The sequence below is a fragment of the Polyodon spathula genome, chromosome 4 (assembly GCF_017654505.1).
Source record: "Polyodon spathula isolate WHYD16114869_AA chromosome 4, ASM1765450v1, whole genome shotgun sequence".
Taxonomy (NCBI): Eukaryota; Metazoa; Chordata; class Actinopteri; order Acipenseriformes; family Polyodontidae; genus Polyodon; species Polyodon spathula.
In genome coordinates, this window is record NC_054537.1 from 25,726,631 (window position 1) to 25,744,393 (window position 17,763).

The 17,763-nt window shown below is 38.1% G+C and overlaps 1 protein-coding gene across 2 annotated transcripts in view; it reads right to left on the reverse strand.

Annotated features, from left to right (window-relative positions):
• Nucleotides 1–274: 274 nt before the first annotated feature.
• Nucleotides 275–17,763, reverse strand: part of LOC121314359 (junctophilin-1-like) — a 51,063-nt gene continuing 33,574 nt past the window's right edge. Inside the window, exons 4-6 of one of the 2 annotated variants that reach the window (XM_041247520.1) lie at nucleotides 6,066–6,733; nucleotides 4,754–4,850; nucleotides 275–1,083 (exon numbers count right to left, since the gene is read on the reverse strand). In XM_041247520.1, coding sequence (XP_041103454.1) covers nucleotides 4,770–4,850; nucleotides 6,066–6,733 — 749 coding nt within the window. In that variant the 3' untranslated portion in view covers nucleotides 275–1,083; nucleotides 4,754–4,769. Of the gene's footprint in view, nucleotides 1,084–1,203; nucleotides 1,427–4,753; nucleotides 4,851–6,065; nucleotides 6,734–17,763 lie in introns of those variants that run through there. The other variant, XM_041247519.1, reaches the window with a different exon arrangement.

Here is a 17,763-nt window from a genome sequence, read left to right on the forward strand (position 1 = left end):
TTTTTTTTTTTTTTTTTTTTTTTTTTTTTTTGCTGAGGTAAACAGTAAAACTGTTAAAGACTAAAGGCATCAATCCATCAATGCTCTACCTGAATGTATTCAGCACAAAGTTCCATGATGTTAATTTAATACAGCTTGTTGAATTTTCCAATCACACAAACATGCAAGCAAGCACAGGTATTAAACTGCTGGTATATCAGTGGCAGGGGTACAGTAATTCCTCTACCTGTCTACCAGCGTTTCGTAATTTAAAGGTGCAGTAGTAGTGGAAGTAGACATGATTGTCAATAGTTAACAATATCCCATGCACATAGTCGATGCTTATTTTACAATATCATGTCATAAGTAAACAAAAAAAAGAAAAAAATAGATACATAAATTAACACTTATAATTGTATTAAGTTAGTAAATTCAGTCACAATGTGTTCCAACTAGCTAAAACAAATATTTATAGTGAAACATGCAAACCAAACAAGACAACCCTTTATGCTCCTCAGATTTCACTTTAGTTAGATTACACTTTCTGCTTTCTATGTAGTGTGATGAACAAATGCCACAAACCAATTTTCTAAAAATAGTCAAAATTGTGAAGAAACAATAAACCCTTTGTTTGTCAAATTTCCGTAATGTTGTGTAACAATGTCTGTAAACCTGTTAATGCACCTTTTGTATTAAAGTTGCAAGTTGTTGTTTTTTTATTATTATTTTGTTAAAAAACAGCAAATGAAAAGGAACTCTTGGCTGAGTGGTATCAATTGGTTATACATCAAACAAAAGGTTTACATTTTTATGATAGAGAAAAACAAAAACAAAAAAAAAGTAATGAACAGTGTCATGCACTTGTGTGTAAAATTGAATCTCCTACAACAATATTGGAGAAGTTAGAAGAAGCAGCAGAGGTAACAGAATAAGACTGGTGAGTGATGCTGCTAAACATGTGTATTTCTTCTAGTGAGATAAGAGTGAACACTGGAAATCGCTCCCATTGCAGCAAAGTCCTCTGAGCACATTCCTCTCGCAGCTGTTCACTTCCATCAACTAAAAGTGCTTCTCCGTACATTTCATTTCCAGTTAAGTCACACTCTGTCAGAACAGATGGAGTAGTCATGCACTTCAGTGGTTAGGCTGGATCAGCAATTTTCCCACCCCCCCACCGTCCCCTCACCCCCCCTACCCTCCCCTCACCCCCCTCATACCCCAGACCCACACCCAAACCCACACCCCAAAAAATGGCAGCTTGCTTCAGCTTTCAGCGAACCCAAAAGCGCCACATATCATCGCCAGGGAACTCATCAGCCGCTGACTGAAAGTTCCATGTCTCATCTTTCTCCTGTGCTTCACTAATTCCAATCCTCCTTTGCCTGTGTCTGAGAGTATGACTGGTGTCGATATTTAGGGGCTAATGCCTCTAGTTTTCATGACTTCACTGAAGGGTCAAAACAGTTAGATCATTAAGTAATTATGTTGAATCACATTCAAGCACAGCTTTAAAAATAATTAGGGAATATATATTTTTAATTATTTTTACTATATATACTATATATATATATATATATATATATATATATATATATATATATACACACACACACACACACACACACACACACACACACACACACACACACACACACGCTGAGTGTACAAAACATTAGGAACACCTTCCTAACATTGAGTTGCACCCCCTTTTGCCCTCAGAACAGCCTTAATTCGTCGGGGCATCTACTGTACAAGGTGTCAAAACCATTCCACAGTGATGCTGGCCCAGGTTGACAGGTAGTGGATCTCTACTCCGAATAGCCTGTTCCATCTCATTTCACAGATGCTCAATTGGATTGAGATCTGGTGACTGGGCAGCCACTACAGCAAGCTGAATTCACTGTCATGTTCATGGAACCATTCCTGGACAATCCTAGCCTTGTGGCATGGTGCATTATCCTGCTGAAAAAATCCATTAGCAAATGGATACACTGCTGCAATGAAGGGATGCACCTGATTGGCAGTGATGTTCAGATATCCTGTGGCATTCAAACGTTGCTCCACTTTTATCAAGGGCCCAATGTGTGCAATGAAAACACACCCCACATCAGCACACCACCACCACCAGCCTGCAATGTTGATACGCGGCATGATGGATGCATGCACTCCTATGGTTTTCTCCATTTCCTAGTCCTCCCATCAGCGTGAAATAGCAGGAACCGGGATTCATCAGACCAGGTAATGTTTTTCCAGTCTTCCAGTGTCCAGTGTTTTCGTTTCTTAGCCCACTTCAACTGCAGTTTCTTGTGTTTTGCTGAAAGAAGTGGAACTCTGTAGGTCGTTGGCTGCCATACCACATTTGTGTCAAAGTACGGCCAGTTGTACATTCTTTTATGGGTCATTCAGCACCAATGTTGTACTGGAATGTCAGTTGACTAACTGTAGCCCGTCTGTTGCTCTGCACAATTCGTGTCAGCTTCCTTTCGCCTCTTTCATCAATTAGCCATTTTCGATCACTAGCCTGCCATTGACTGGATGTCCTTTGGGTGGTGGACCATCCTTGATACACACGGGAAACTGTTGAGCATAAAAAACCCAGCAGCGTTGCAGTTCTTGACACACTCAAACCGGCGCGTCTGGCACCTACTACCACACCCTGTTCAAAGACACTTTAATCTTTTGTCTTGCCCATTTACCCTCTGAATGGCACACACACACAATCCATGTCTCAATTGTGTCAAGGCTTAAAAATCCTTCTTTAACCTGTCTTCCCTTCATCTACACTGATTAAAATGGATTTAAAAGGTTATATCAATAAGGGATCATAGTTTTCACCTCGTCAGTCTATTTCATGGAAAGAGTAGGTGTTCCTAATGTTTTGTACATTCAGTGTATATATATATATATATATATATATATATATATATATATATATATATATATAATTATATATATAGCCTAGAGAAAGTCTACAATTCTTTCAAAATTTTTACCTTTTTGTTGCCTTATAGTCTGGAATTAGAATGCATTTAAAAAAAAAAGAATTTATATATATATATATTATATATATATTTATATAATATATATATATATATATATAATCTATATATTCATTTATCTACACATCCTACCCCACAACTTCCAAGTGAAAAAAATATTCTAGAAATTTGTAGAAAATTAACTAAAAATAAAAACTGAATTAGCTTGGTAGGATAAGTGTCCACCCCCCTTATAATAATAGTCCTTAATTAGCTCAGGCCTTCAAAATCACACACCAAGTTAAGTGGCCTTCACCTGTATTAAATTCTAGTGATTCACATGGTTTCAGGATAAATTCAGCAGTTCCTGTAGGTTCTCTGTGCTGGATAGTACATTTCAAAGCAAAGACTCAACCATGAGCACCAAGGCACTTTCAAAAGAACTCCGGAACAAAGTTGTTGAAAGGTACAGATCAGAAGATGGGTATAAAAAAATATCAAAGGCCTTGAATATCCCTTGGAGCACGGTCAAGACAATTATTAAGAAGTGGAAAGTGTATGTCATCACCAAGACCCTCTCTAGAACAGGCCGTCCCTCCAAACTGGATGACCGAGCAAGAAGAGTCTGATCAGAGAGGCTACCAAGAGGCCAATGGCAACTTGCAAGAGGTACAGGCTTTTATGGTCAAGACTGGTCAAAGTGTGACAACAATATCCCAAGCACTCCACAAATCTGGCCTATATGGTAGGGTGACAAGAAGGAAGCCATTACTCAAGAAAGCCCACATTGAATCCCATTTGAAGTATGCAAAAAAAAAACACTCAGGAGATTCTGTAGCCATGTTGTAAAAAGTTTTGTGGTCTGACAAAACTAAAATGGAACTTTTTGGCCTAAATGCAAAGCGTTATGTTTGGTGCAAACCCAACTCAGCCCATCACCCAAAGAACACCAGCATCATGTTATGGGGATGTTTCTCATCGGCAGGGCCTGGGGCACTTGTCAGGATAGAAGGGAAAATGAACGGAGCAAAGTACACAGAAGTCCTTTAAGAAAACCTGCTGCCCTCTGCAAAAAAGCTGAAACTGGAACAGAAGTTCTCCTTTTAGCATGACAACGACCCAAAGCACACGGCCAAAGCTACACTGGAGAGGCTAAGGAACACAAAGGTAAATGTCCTTGAGTGGCCCAGTTAGAGCCTCGACCTAAATCCAATCTAAAATTTGTGGCATGACTTGGAGATTGCTGTCCATCAACGCTCCCCAAGGAACCTGACAGAGCTTGAACAGTTTTGTAAAGAAGAATGGTCAAATATTGCCAAATCTAGGTGTGCAAAGTTGGTAGAGACCTTTCCCAACAGACTCACAGCTGTAATTACTGCCAAAGGTGCTCCCACCAAGTATTAACTCAGGGGGTTGTAGACTTATCCAATTATGGTCTTTCAGTTTTGTATTTTTAATATATAATTTTTTTCTCAATAAAAACGTTTTTCCCCTTAACAGCGTGGAGTATGGTGTGTAGATAAGTGGAAAAAAAGTCCTCTTTTAAATGTATGAATCTCTGAGGCACTGACACAACAAAATGTGAAAATGGTTCAAAGTGGTGTAGACCTTCTATATGCACTATCTCTCCTTTTGAGAAAAACATTATATATATATATATATAAGATATTATATAATATATATATATATATATATTATATTATAAAGAAAAGGAGAGAACTTGACAGAAAGAGGATTCTCACTAGTAAGTCAGTTTAAGTTTTGAAAACAAAAACTATCAGGATGATTATCCTTACCTGAGCTATTGTTCCATCAAGTCAGGAAATGGATGAAAAGAATTGCTAAGCCAATATTCAATAGCATAACAAGGGCAACCAAAATTGAGTTAGGACCCTGCAAATTACAAGATAAAAGTTGTTGAAACACTTCTTAACAATTGCAACACAATAAAACATTTATAATATCCTGGACATACAAATCTAACAAAATTCCCTATTTGACTATATGTGATTATATTACTGTTCACAATCCACAGCATTATAATCAATATTATTTGTTCTGGATTGACCAACTGAAGCATACCAAGGTGGCTAAAATGAAACTACTATAAATGCTGGAATAATCCAGAACATTCTGCTACTCAGTCCTCAGCATAGGTTATTTAAAGCAGATCTTTGATCTACTTACAATGGATGTGCACGCTTGCATAGTGAATATGCTCCTTATTGTTCTAGCAGACGTGATAAGCTTTGGAGCTAGCACTTAATAACCTGCTACATATAAAATACTTTAACATCTTAGTGCAGCTCTATTTTCAGGGAGTGTCATAGGAACCCGTACATTTTCTTACATTTATATTGTCAACGTCAAGAGGAAGTATTGAAGTTGCAGTAAGTCAGTATATATATATATATATATATATATATATATATATTATATATATATTATATATCCGCCTGGCATGTGTGTGTTTTGTGGCTGTCAGTCATCTTGGTTCAGGTGCGGAGGAACAGCCTGGGGCCTAGATGGCCACCTTTGCAGAGCCACTTAGTTTAAATGGTTAATTGTTACATTATTATTTTATAGATTTAAAGTGTGGAATGTAGCCAGGTAGTGATTGGATGATTAATTGTCAGTCAGCTCTTGGTCACATGGTATAAAAAGAGACAAAGAAGCAAAAGTTACTCAAACATATCTTCCCTTTGTTAAGACAAAAAAAGCATAGTACAACAGTAGCTTTTTGTCTAGCAGGGCTGTAAAGCTCAAAAAGGCAAAATGGTTCCAATACAGACAAAAGACTATACAGATAAAAAACAAAAACAAAAAAAAAAAAAAAAACAAAGCGACTGAAATATGCAAAGAACTAGCTTTGAAAAAGACTAAAATCCCTCAAGAAACCAAAAAAAGGAATAAAATCATTTTCCTTTTCAAAATGAATGTGTGTGTGTGTGTGTGTGTGTGTGTGTGTGTGTATATATATATATATATATATATATATATATATATATATATATATATATATATATATATATATATGAGAACAATGCAATCACCTTGACTTCATGTGTCTTACCAACTAGCTTTCACGCCTCTTAAATGGATACTTACTGATTCAACCTCTACAATTTCACTTGTGACCTCGATGCTGGCTTTCTTGGTTTCTGATAGGCTCTTTGGTTTTGAGGATTCCGTTTTCTTGAGTTTTGACTCGGGTTTGCTTTCTTTGGCAACTTGCTTTGCCTTTAGGGACTTGGCAGGGGGTGCTCTGCTCTGCTTCAGAGGGGGCGCCTGTCTGCCTATAGCTGCATGGGATACGTTGTAGTCGATATCTTCAGGCTCCTCAGGTGGCAGCTTCATGTCTGTCTTCACTAAATAGCCATGGTACTGAGAGTGTAACTGTCCGTTTCCAGAGGTGGTGGGATTGTGAGCAGGTTCCACTTTCTTGACAGGTTTGGGGGGTGCTTCCTGCCTCACTGATGTTCTTGACCCTGACTTGCTGGAGCTGGCTGCTAAGTTTTCAGTGGTTGGGACCTTGTCTTCCTTGCTCAGCTTCCCTCCAGAGCTGCTGCTGGTCTGCTTCTTCTTTGTGCTTCTTTGGGGAGATGGGGGTGGGGTGGGTCCAGGGCTCTCATGGGGAGATCGAGGGGGAGTTGTTCCTTTCCTGTAAAAATGAGGACTGTCTGATGGGGATGGGGGAGGGTTTTCCTTAATTTTCTCTTCTGGGGCCTCCTTGATCTCAACAGTTTCATTAAACCTCTGCTTGAGGTAATCAGGGCCTGGAGACAAGTGAGAGGAAAAATAAATCATTTAGAAGTGTAATCTTATCCAATCATTATATACAGATTACATCTCCATTACAAGGCAGGTAACAGATTAATTTCCATTAAGACAGCCATTAATGCTACCTATACAAGAAAATAGGGCATCTCTGCTACACAGGAGTGAATATCACATTACAGGTTAACTAGTTATAAGGTAAAGGCTGCTCCTGGTTTATGCTTTTGAATGCCAGGCTTTGCAGAGGAGAGTTAACATTGCCATTATGTTTATGGACTCTTTCCTTTCAGATACAGTATCTGTGAAATGCTGCAGTTAACTGTTCTACAAACACCTCCTTGAATTCCTCTAAACCAAAACGACCCTGCAAAACCCACCAGAACCAGTGGAAAGACAATGGAAGAACATTGTTGTGAATGTAGTGTTCATGCAGGTGAGATTCCCTTTCAGGCTATATGAGTCCTTTGCTGTACCCCAGGGCACCTTGTTAAAATGAATGCCATTTCTATCTAGTCACTGTTCTATTTAGTTAACTAACCAATCAGTCTTTCAATGTCTAGGGATTAAATACTGATTTTAAATAGTGCTGGGACAAATATCCGAACAAGTATCTTTTGACATGTATTCGGATACAAAATTCAAGTGTTCGTATTTGAAGAGGTTGCACGATAGTTTAAAAAAATGAACGAATGTCCAAAAGAATATTTAAATTATGAACAAATATCCAAACAGGAAAATCCTGTGTTTGTCCCAGCACCAATTTTAAACAATGTTGGGAGACTTGTACAGTCAGTGAAATACATGCCTTACAACCAGATGGAAGAATTATAAGTATGCCTATTACAGCCAAAGTTTGTTAAGGATTTTTTTTTTTTAATAAAAAATCCAGAGCATGCTTTCAATAAAAAAATTAAAAACATTTAAAGAAATGTATTAAGAAAAATGGCAGACTTGTTTTTGGCACACCTGTGAACCATATAATGTATCATATGTCTTACTGTAGATGAAAAGCTGCTTCCTAGTATCTAATAACATCATGTGTTGTACAGTACTTTACACAAATGGTCTAGCTCCAGACAAACCAAGGGGCTTACAGCAAAGACAGTACTAGGATAAGCAGTTAATATAAAAAAGTGAATAACTAAAAGATTACCAGTTATCTGGCTGCACTGTTCACCTACTATGTTCCCCCACATCCCTTATGCTCCCAACCACTATTGTTCCTCTCTGTCCCACCCTCGTCCTGTGCCCAATCCCGTTTCCGTTCCTTTTCCCTTCTTGTTCCCCTTCATTGGAATAGACTTGCACTTATCATAAAACAGTTACCCACATTGCATAGTTTCCGCTCCTTCCTCAAAACGCATCTCTTCTCCCTAGCCCATCCTACTGATACTTCTGGCCCCTGACCTCCTGTTATGACCCTGCTTTCCTGACCTAGCCTCTGGCCCTCTGCTCTCATTTTAGCATCTAATCTGTCTCCCCACCTTAGCCCAATAACCTTACATTATTTTTCATCCTTTTTTCTTGATTGCACCGTTTTGTTTAAAACTTGTAAAGCGCCTTGGCTAAAAGCTCTATAAAAATGTAAATAAATAAATAAATAAATAAAAGAATAATTTTAATAAAATAGATGAGAGGTAAAAAAAATGGCACCCAACTTCAACATTTCAACAAACATTCCTGTAAGCTTTAAAACAGAGAACTACTGCTTTGTTTTGGCAAGTTGCAGTCAAAAGGGATGAGAGAATTGTAAATAGCTGTTGTTTTGTCATTTTTCCTTATAATTGCCCTTTCAAGAACTAGCTCAGATCTTTATTTTCTTTGGCATTATAACCATCATTAAACTGACAATTTTAGGTCATGTTTAAACTTGTTTTCTGTTTTGGGTTTACAAAGGTTGGTCCTGGCATTTCTCTTGAAAGCCACAAGACCAATAATAATAATAATAATAATAATAATAATAATAATAATAATACTTTCATTACATTTGAGAATTAAAATCAGTGGGAAAAATTATAAGCATGCTGGATAAAAACTTTCTTTTTCTGGAGATGTTATAATAATACAATCTGTATAGACAGTAATTTCAATGCCATAACATTCATACATGTATAGTAATGTGAAATTATAAGGCAGAACAGGTTTTCAGGAGCCTTAACTATGACATGAATATGACTTGATAAGTACTAAAGAAGGTTAAGGATACTTTTCAGTAGACATTTGTCTGTCTGTATACAGTAGGTGCAGGTTTAGTTTCTTTTAAGTCCCATGCATCTTTAAGGTTCTTTCTGACTGATTTCAGCCAAAGGCTTTCTACAGCTGACAAGTACATTTTTTTCCAGGCACAGGCTTAGGTGTTGACCCAACAACAGACCAGTGCTGTGTTCATTTAACTTGAACTGAATAAAATGGCATAGTTTCACATCTTCTATGTATTACATATTAATTAGTTATGAAAAACAATACCCGTATTAATATCTGGAATTTCTATTCTAAGCAATGATCATCATGAGTCAATTCCAATTCAGCATTCAGCTGTCAGCCAATTTCAGTTACCCAGTTAATTAAATCTTTACATATGATACTCATATGCCAGTGTTGGGCATATTGTACCAAACAAACAGCTTAAAAAAATATTCATAGCTGCATTGTTCTTTATAGGTTTGAAAAGCACTTAAATGCATCTAAAGCATGAACTGTAGTTCTGTCATACCCTAGATGAAGGCAGAAACTAAAAGCACACAGATTCACCAGTGGACTGTGTTAACCAGGATTATATTACACAGCCTTCTTATTTATAAATTACATATCTGTGTGGTACTGCTTTGATGAGCTTTATTCAGCTGCTATCTTGGCATTGACTATCTTCTTAGATTACAGAATGTTAGCGCTTTAAAAGATGGGATGAATTATGTGGTCTGTACTGGTCCTGAGGCTGCTCTTGGACCTACACTATACTGTGATCTATATTTGGGGCTTCAACTTTTCATTTTTTATTTTCCAAATCTTTACCTCCCTCAAAATGTTAATTAGTAGATGTTAAGCTGTCTCTGCATCCTAATAAAGAGAAAACTACTCATTACAAACTAGGTTTAAGATTTGTTTTCTTCTTTGCTACAAATCCTGGAGATTTTAAATGATGGGCTTGCTATTAGTGCACACTCCATACTGGGTATTTTATGCTGAAAAAAAAAAAAAAATAAAAAAAAATCAGGACAACTCTGTTCAATGAGTGGAGAAAATAACAAAAGCAAGACAATAAATTAGGCGAGAATAAAATGCAATTAGGATCAGCGATGAGCAATTAACGTAATTTGTCAGCTGTTTGAAATAAAAATAAGGCGAAACAGAATCAGGCTTAGTTAAGATATGAAGGTAAAAACAAGTGACACTGTTTTGTAATTAACATCTTCTTCTGAGTTTAACTAGTTTAATTAGTTTACAAGGATTTTAAGGTTTGAACTACTCACATGGTGAAAGTTGTTTAAAAAACGTAACCTATAAAATGTTTTAATTGTTTGTAGTTAATCATAAAATAGGTTAAAAAGAGCTTAATAATGAATTGATGCTGATCCCCCATGCAGGCCACGATTTTAAACCTGATATGAAAGTCATTGTGTTAACATATTTAGTGAACTTAAGAAAGAAAGAACAATGCTGTCCACGTGACGAACACCCACCACTTAGACATTTTAAAAGCAAGGAATATGTTATTTACAGAAGAAAAACAGTATTATAAATGCATGGACTCTGAACAGCTGTGACTGCCAAATAATGTTAAGATTGCATAATTACAACACTGTCTTCAAACAACATCTTAACATGTATAATTATGATTCATTGTCACATTTCTAAAAAGTCACTTCAATAAATGTGAGCTAACATGATTACAACTGTATGCATATTTTCTACAATAAAGCATAAAGTACTAACTAATTGTTTAGACTAACTTAGAGATTCAGACGCCTCCATATACCCCCAGATTCTTAATCACAATAACAACCTTCAATTTATATAGTGTCTCTTTCAAAGAAGCCTTGGCTAGCTATAAGTGCTTCACATTCAGATCAAGAAAAGTTTATAATAATCAGAGCTAAAGAATGGCCAAACCAAGTTTCTTAACAACCAAGTAAGCTGTACAGAAGATGGTGACAGACTTTTGTGAATGTGGCTAAGGTAAGTTAAAAAAAAGTAGCTAGAGAGAGATTTGTGTGATCCAGTGATTTGGCGTTACACCAAAGAACAATTTCTCTCTATTTCCCTGAATAGGTTAAAAAAGTAGAAATCTTCTTAGATTCAAATGAGATGTTGACTACTTGTTGTGATAATCCTTGACTTAATTGTTGCCATTTAATCTCCAGCCAGTTGTAACCATGAAGGGTTGTTGTGCAACATCCTCCCCTTGTTCTGATTCAGATTGTGCCTTACTGGTAGATGCAAAGGTCCTGCTTCTGCCAGTTCCAGAATCTCCAAGAACCAAAACCTCTTGGTCCAATAAAAGGCTACTAGAATGATAATGGCCCTGTCCCTCTTCACTTTCCAGAGTACCACTGGGATTAGAGGTATGGGAGGGAATGCATACATCAGTGTGGTTGGCCATGAAATGGACAGACCATCTGTTGTCATTGCTTCCTTCTCTTGAAACCAGGAGCAAAACAGGGCCAACTCAGCATTCTCTGTTGCAGCAAATAGGTCTACCAGTGGTTGACCAAACTTCTGGAAAACCCTCGTAACACTTCTGGCTGGATCTTCCACTCGTGAGATGTCATTTCCTAGGTCTGCCGTGCTGTTGTCGACTCCAGGTAGATAGGTTGCTTGGATAGGTTGCTTCGATGTTTACGTCCTTTGTCCTGCACCAGTCCTAGATCTTTATGGCTAGCAAGCACAGATTCCATGACCCTGTGCCCCCTTGGTGATTTATATATTTTATGGCTGTGGTATTGTCTGTGAGACTGTGCTGGAACCAGCAATGATTTTTCTCTGTTTACTAACAGGCCTAGATGTTGAAAAAGTTGAAGTGTCTTGTCTCTGTGTTCTATTGCTTTTTCCTTTGATGGAGCCCATATCAGCCAATAATCTATGTAGGGGTAGACGTGTATGCCCATGCTCCGGAGAGGTGCTGCCACTTCTGCTATCACCTTGGTGAATACCTAGGGGGCTGTGGAGATCCCAAAGGAAAGCACCTTGAATTGGTATAAAAATTTGCAAACCTGAGGTATTTTCTGTATTCTCGATGTATGGGAAGATGGAAATAGGAATCTTTGAGGTCTATAGAAACCAGCCAACCTCCTGGTTGAACAAGCCTCCAGACTGCCTCATGGAAGGGGAACCCTTCAAAGGCTGTATTATCCTTGGCATTGACGATGCTCAAGAAATCATCATCATCCTGGGTAATTACATTAACCCTTTGCTGCCGACGTGCTCTAATTTCGATACTATGATGTCGATTATAAAACATATCATATCTCAGCTGTCCAACCAGAAATCTTGTTTTTTTTTTTTTGTTTGTTTTAATTGTGTCATAGCCATGATTATAGTGAATGCCTCCATGTAATTGGTTTAGGGCTGGGGTGGGTGGGACAGGATGATTAACTTGCGTCTGCCATTACAGCCAAGTTCAATGGGGTACACATTTGAAATGTCTGTATCTCCCCTTCTACACGCCCTAAAGTGCTGACCTATAACTCTTCTGAAAGTTAAGAATTGGGAATAATTAAAACAGTTTTTTTATTTATTTAGGTTTTATTTAAAAAAAAAAAAAAAAAAAAAAAAAAAACTTTATATATGCTTTAAAAAAAATACTTCCGGAATGCTGTGTGTGTTTGTGTGTGTGTGTGTGGTGTGTGTGTGTGTGTGTGTGTGTGTGTGTGTGTGTGTGTGTGTGCACGCATCTGATGCCTAAATAACTTAAATATTTTAATTATTCTTAGTGTACTTTCCCTATATTTTCTTTCGTGTGTGTAAAATTATGGATAATTATTTAGATGTAGTTATTACTTTTATTATCATTTAGCTATTTTTTATTGGTAGTACTTTTTTTGTCATTTGCTTTGTCTTTTTATTTTCTTTTACCAATACAGTAGCATACTGTATTCGCAAGTTTTTTTTTTCTTTTTGAATAATAATAATAATAATAATAATAACAATAATAATAATAAATAATAATAATAATAATAATAATAACACTCAACATCTTGTGGCATAGGGTTATGACAGGATGAAATCATTCTTAATACTGCTTCTGCATTAGTATAAACTCATGCAGTACCAACCACTGGAACATCATCATCAGGGGCGGAGTCCATGACATCATCTTCTTCAAAACTTTGAGTTTCTAGATAAAAACGTTCTTGTATTGTAGTACTGTAAGTCTCCACAGTGGCCCACTGTAGATTCATAGCTTGTCTTGACTTTTCGAATTCCAGCATCCATTGAAAATAAATACCCTTGGTGACTGAAGGCATCATCACCTGTGCAGGAGTCGGCTGTGCGGTCACTGTAGAAGTTTTATCAATGGTTGCTGGTGTTTTGGTTGGTGCTTCTTTCTCTCTGCTGTCATGAGAATGAGAGGATTTGCTAGACCTTTTTCTCAGGGGAGACGTGCTGGTGTTCCGTGGTCTAGAACTGCTCGGTCTTTTAGACTAACCACAGGACATCAGAATGAGGTATAAGAGGTGAAGAAGTCCCACCACCTTGTGTCAGTGCACCGGATTTATCGACACACATTGCGTTGAAAGGCGAAGCGCAGATATTTTCTGTGTCACAGGATGGATCGGGACATGAAAGTAGGCGTCTTGCAGGTCGATTGATGTGAACCAGTTGCCTGGTTGCACGGACTGGATGATACGCTGTGCTGTCAACATTCTGAACTTTCTCTGTTTGAGGAACAAGTTGAGGACCCTGAGGTCCATAATAGGTTTAACTGGTCCCTTTTGGGCACCAGCAAGTACCTGGAGTAAAAGCCGATGAGGGCATCGCTTGGACTTACCAAGCGTACGCCGTTCTTCCTTTGAAGATTGGTGATCGCCTGTTGAAAAAGTATCGCCCTTGCTGGTTCGACGGTGGTGAGGAGCACACCTTTGAAGGGTGGCAGACCTATGTGGAATTGTAGAGCGTATCCGTGTCTCATTGTCGATGGCACCCAGGGTGCAGCCTTGTCATGGGTCATTGCCGTTGGTCAGTCTGGTTGTGGGGGGGTTTGGTGGCAGCCGGGGCTCCTCAGGGGCGGTCTCCTTTGGGCTTGGGAGGGGGCGGGTCTTTCTTAGGCCCCGGCCTCGGTCTCCAGCCGGAGAACCGGTTACCCCTGGCCTGCGGTGGTCCCCAGCCGCTGGCTCTGTCTTTGCCTGCTTATCTACTCTGGGGTGGAGGGCGGTCATTGTCATTTGGGTATGAGCTACTCTCTCAAAACTTTTTTTTGTAATTTACTCCCTCGCAGCATAAGATTTTTACTGCCTCGCCCTCCTCCCCAGCAAACCCTAATGGAGGCACATTTACTGTATTGGTTTTCATCAGATTTTAGCTTAACTCTCAGTTCTTAATGTAAATGAGGCTTGGAATTATTATGCAATACAACAAAACCACATTACCCGACTACTTTTAAACACTTAATTCTGTGGACGCCCATATATATATATATATATATATATATATATATATATATATATATATATATATATATATATATATATATATAATATTCAAGTATATCAACACTAAAATACGATCATCCCTTGACATAAAGCCAAACTAAATTTCGTTGACATGCACAATTACTTCCATGGAAGGTACGAAATGCTTTGAGACTCTGAGCTTGGGTTCAATTATTGGGGGGGGGGGGGGGTTAAATATATCATTAAATGGGAGTTATATTTCTTGACATAGTTGACTAACTCAGTCCCTGACCACCTTCCTGCGCCTCCTCAAGACACACCTGTTCAGACAGCATCTATAACTCTCAACTCTCGACTATAATGACTATGTCACCCAACTCGACTCGTACTTGCATCATCTTGTACTTGTACTGAACTGCTCCAAATGTTGCTGTATTCTACTACTGATAAATTATAACTATTTTCTGTATCATGTACTTGATTTTACTCTTAGAGGTATCTATATTCACGGTTTTTGTAATTGCTCTTATTTGAAATCATTCTTATCCATTTATAGTACTTATGTGCTTTTAATGGAATTTACTTTTATAAGCAAACATTTTTACTACAAGTTTACTGCTCTTAGTCAAGTTCGCACATAAATGTAATTATTTACTGTATCCTTTATTTTGCTCTTATTTGAATTTGATCTTACTTTATAACTGTACTTTATAACAGCTCTTATCTGTAATGTGATATTTTATAACAACTGTAAGTTGCCCTTTATTATTATTATTTATTATTATTATTATTATTATTATTATTATTATTAATAATACATTTTAAGTAGGGCTAGTATTTTAATACATTTTGCTTTAAGGGAACACTAACAAATGGTAAGAACAAAGAACGGACCCCACCCCCCTGGGGTGGGGGCATCAGCTGAAAATAACTTCCAAGTTTCTGAAGGTCAACTGAGCAGCTTGACCCCCCCCCCCCCCCCCCCCCCCCCGATGAAATATAACCCTTTACTCTTTCATAACGTGTAATTTGGTATAAATAAAAATACATTTTAATTTTACAAAACAAATGTGGCCTGTAAGGAGACGACGCCTCTGACAGAACATGGTGATGGACAATGAATGGTGGTGTATTGATTGTAAAGTAGAAAAAGAATATATTAAATGTTTGAATCATTAATGGTTTACAAAATATGACTAGATGCAGGAGGCTAAAACAAATGTGGATGAGACAATTATAGACCACAATTTGAAGACAGTAGTGTATAAACAGTGGCATAGCTTGAGATTTCTCCAAGTAGAGGTGGTTTATAATTAACATCTTTTATTAACATCATAAAAGACCAAACTAAATCGCAGAAAAAAATGGCATTAACCTCTGCCGCAGTTTAGATCTAAAAATTGACCACACTATTTTAAAGTCAGTAGTTTTTATCCTTACTACTGTATGACCTGAGCTAAAATACATTTCTCTGCAAAATGGTTATTTTTACTAGATGCAGTAAGTATGTAGAAATGGATGACTCATTTGCACCTAAAATCCTGCTTTGATGGCAACTGTGCCATCTTTGACATTCCAAAGTCATAACTGAAAGGTAGCTTTAACATGCCAAACTTGGTGGTTTTTTCAAGATAGTTTCCTGTAAATAGTCAATATTAATCACCAGCTGTGAAATAATACAATGCAACAAAACCAATATATTAAAAAATAGAAAACAAATAGAAATGTATTACAACTGTCTAAACAAACTATGTAGTTATACTTATCTGAAACAGCAGAAAGGAGCAGCAACTGGCTGTGGTTGAGATGGAAAGATTCAAGCACAATAGAAAGAAAGCAATGCTGATGTAAGGGTAAGTAAGCTGGGTTGAGTCACTGTCGAGCCCTCTTGAGGTGTCATGGGCTAGTCGACGAAACACTGAGGATGGAAGGTGCCCACTTGAAGACACCAGAGATGTACCCTACTTAGCTCAATTCAGACGGTTGTCATGCTGATGCTCTGGGGAGAACGCATTGTGGTTGATCCCTGGAGCCAGCATTGCAGCCATTGTGTGTGCTGTTGTGCTGGGGAGGCAAAATAAGCTGATCCCTGGAGCCAGCATTACACTTCAGCCATCAACACCAGGCAGAAGGATATCTACATCATCAGATGGAAAGAAACGCAAATGGATGGAGATGCAGATGGATCACATTAGTTTACTGTAAAGCTACGTCTTAGTTGGTGCTTATCATATCAGCATTAAGTTTTAACATCTACTCTCATGCAATGGAAATCATGAAGATCTGGATATGTCCAGTGACTGCTGTGAATAGTGCAGCTGGCAACAAGGGAAAGACCTTGTGACAGCATGGAGAGACAGTTGACTGGAGGAAAGAGACCGCATTGGGGCTGGCAAGGGTTAGCTACCCTTGTTGGCAGTATCCAACTCTATGTTTTCAAAGGTAAACAGGATGCTGGAAACACCCAGTCAAGGCTTCTAAGAAATTAAAGAGAAAAATACCCCCAGAGTCTGCGAGAGCGGGGACGGAAGATGACTCAACATTGTATAACACGGATAACAACTTAGGAACAGAAACGGATATGAGAATAGAGAGTACTTCACAAAAGACTAGTTCAAGATCTGCAGTTAGCAAAGACATGGAACTCCAGGTTTGTGTCTGGAACTAGGCAACAATGGTCAAGGGTTTGAAGATTCATCAAGGGAGAATGAAATGCTTGAGGGAGAAGGGACAAGGGCCTTGCGTTGATCAGTACTTCTTACGAAGTCAGTCAAGTCAAATGAAATTCAGCGACAGGAAGCAAACTATAGTTCGCAGGATATCAGCACCACTGTCACCAGCTTGTGTGGATACAACTAGTGATGAACCTAATGATCCTTGCAAACCCGGTCAGATGAACCAGCGTAAGAGAGAACAAAACCTCAACGGGCACAAGCCTGGAGTTAAATGGCCAGGAGCTTGTGAGAAAACTGTTTGGCACACAGTAAACACAGATCTCTGTTTTACTTTGGAAAGGTTAAGTGGAACAGTTGAAAAGAAGCTGGATAAATTTGGGGACATCATCTGTGCATATGGAAGCGAGAGGTTTGGAGTGGAAAAAAGGAAGGAAAAAGTACAAACTATTCCTGGAAAGTCTACACGGCAGCAGGAGATTGAACATTTAGAGAAAGCAGGCAACTGAGGAAGCAATGGCGAAGAGCAGAACAAAGTCAGAAGGAGGGACTCAATCTGTTACAAAGGGTCATAAAAGATAAGCTTGCAACATTGCACAGAGCTGAGTGACCACGGAAATGCTACAAAAAGAAAGTGCATGCGAGAACTAACTTTTATAAAGATCCATTCAAATTTGCAAAGAAGATATTCACCAGTGAGAAAAATGGCACACTAAAATCATCTAAGTTTGAGCTGGAGAAATATTT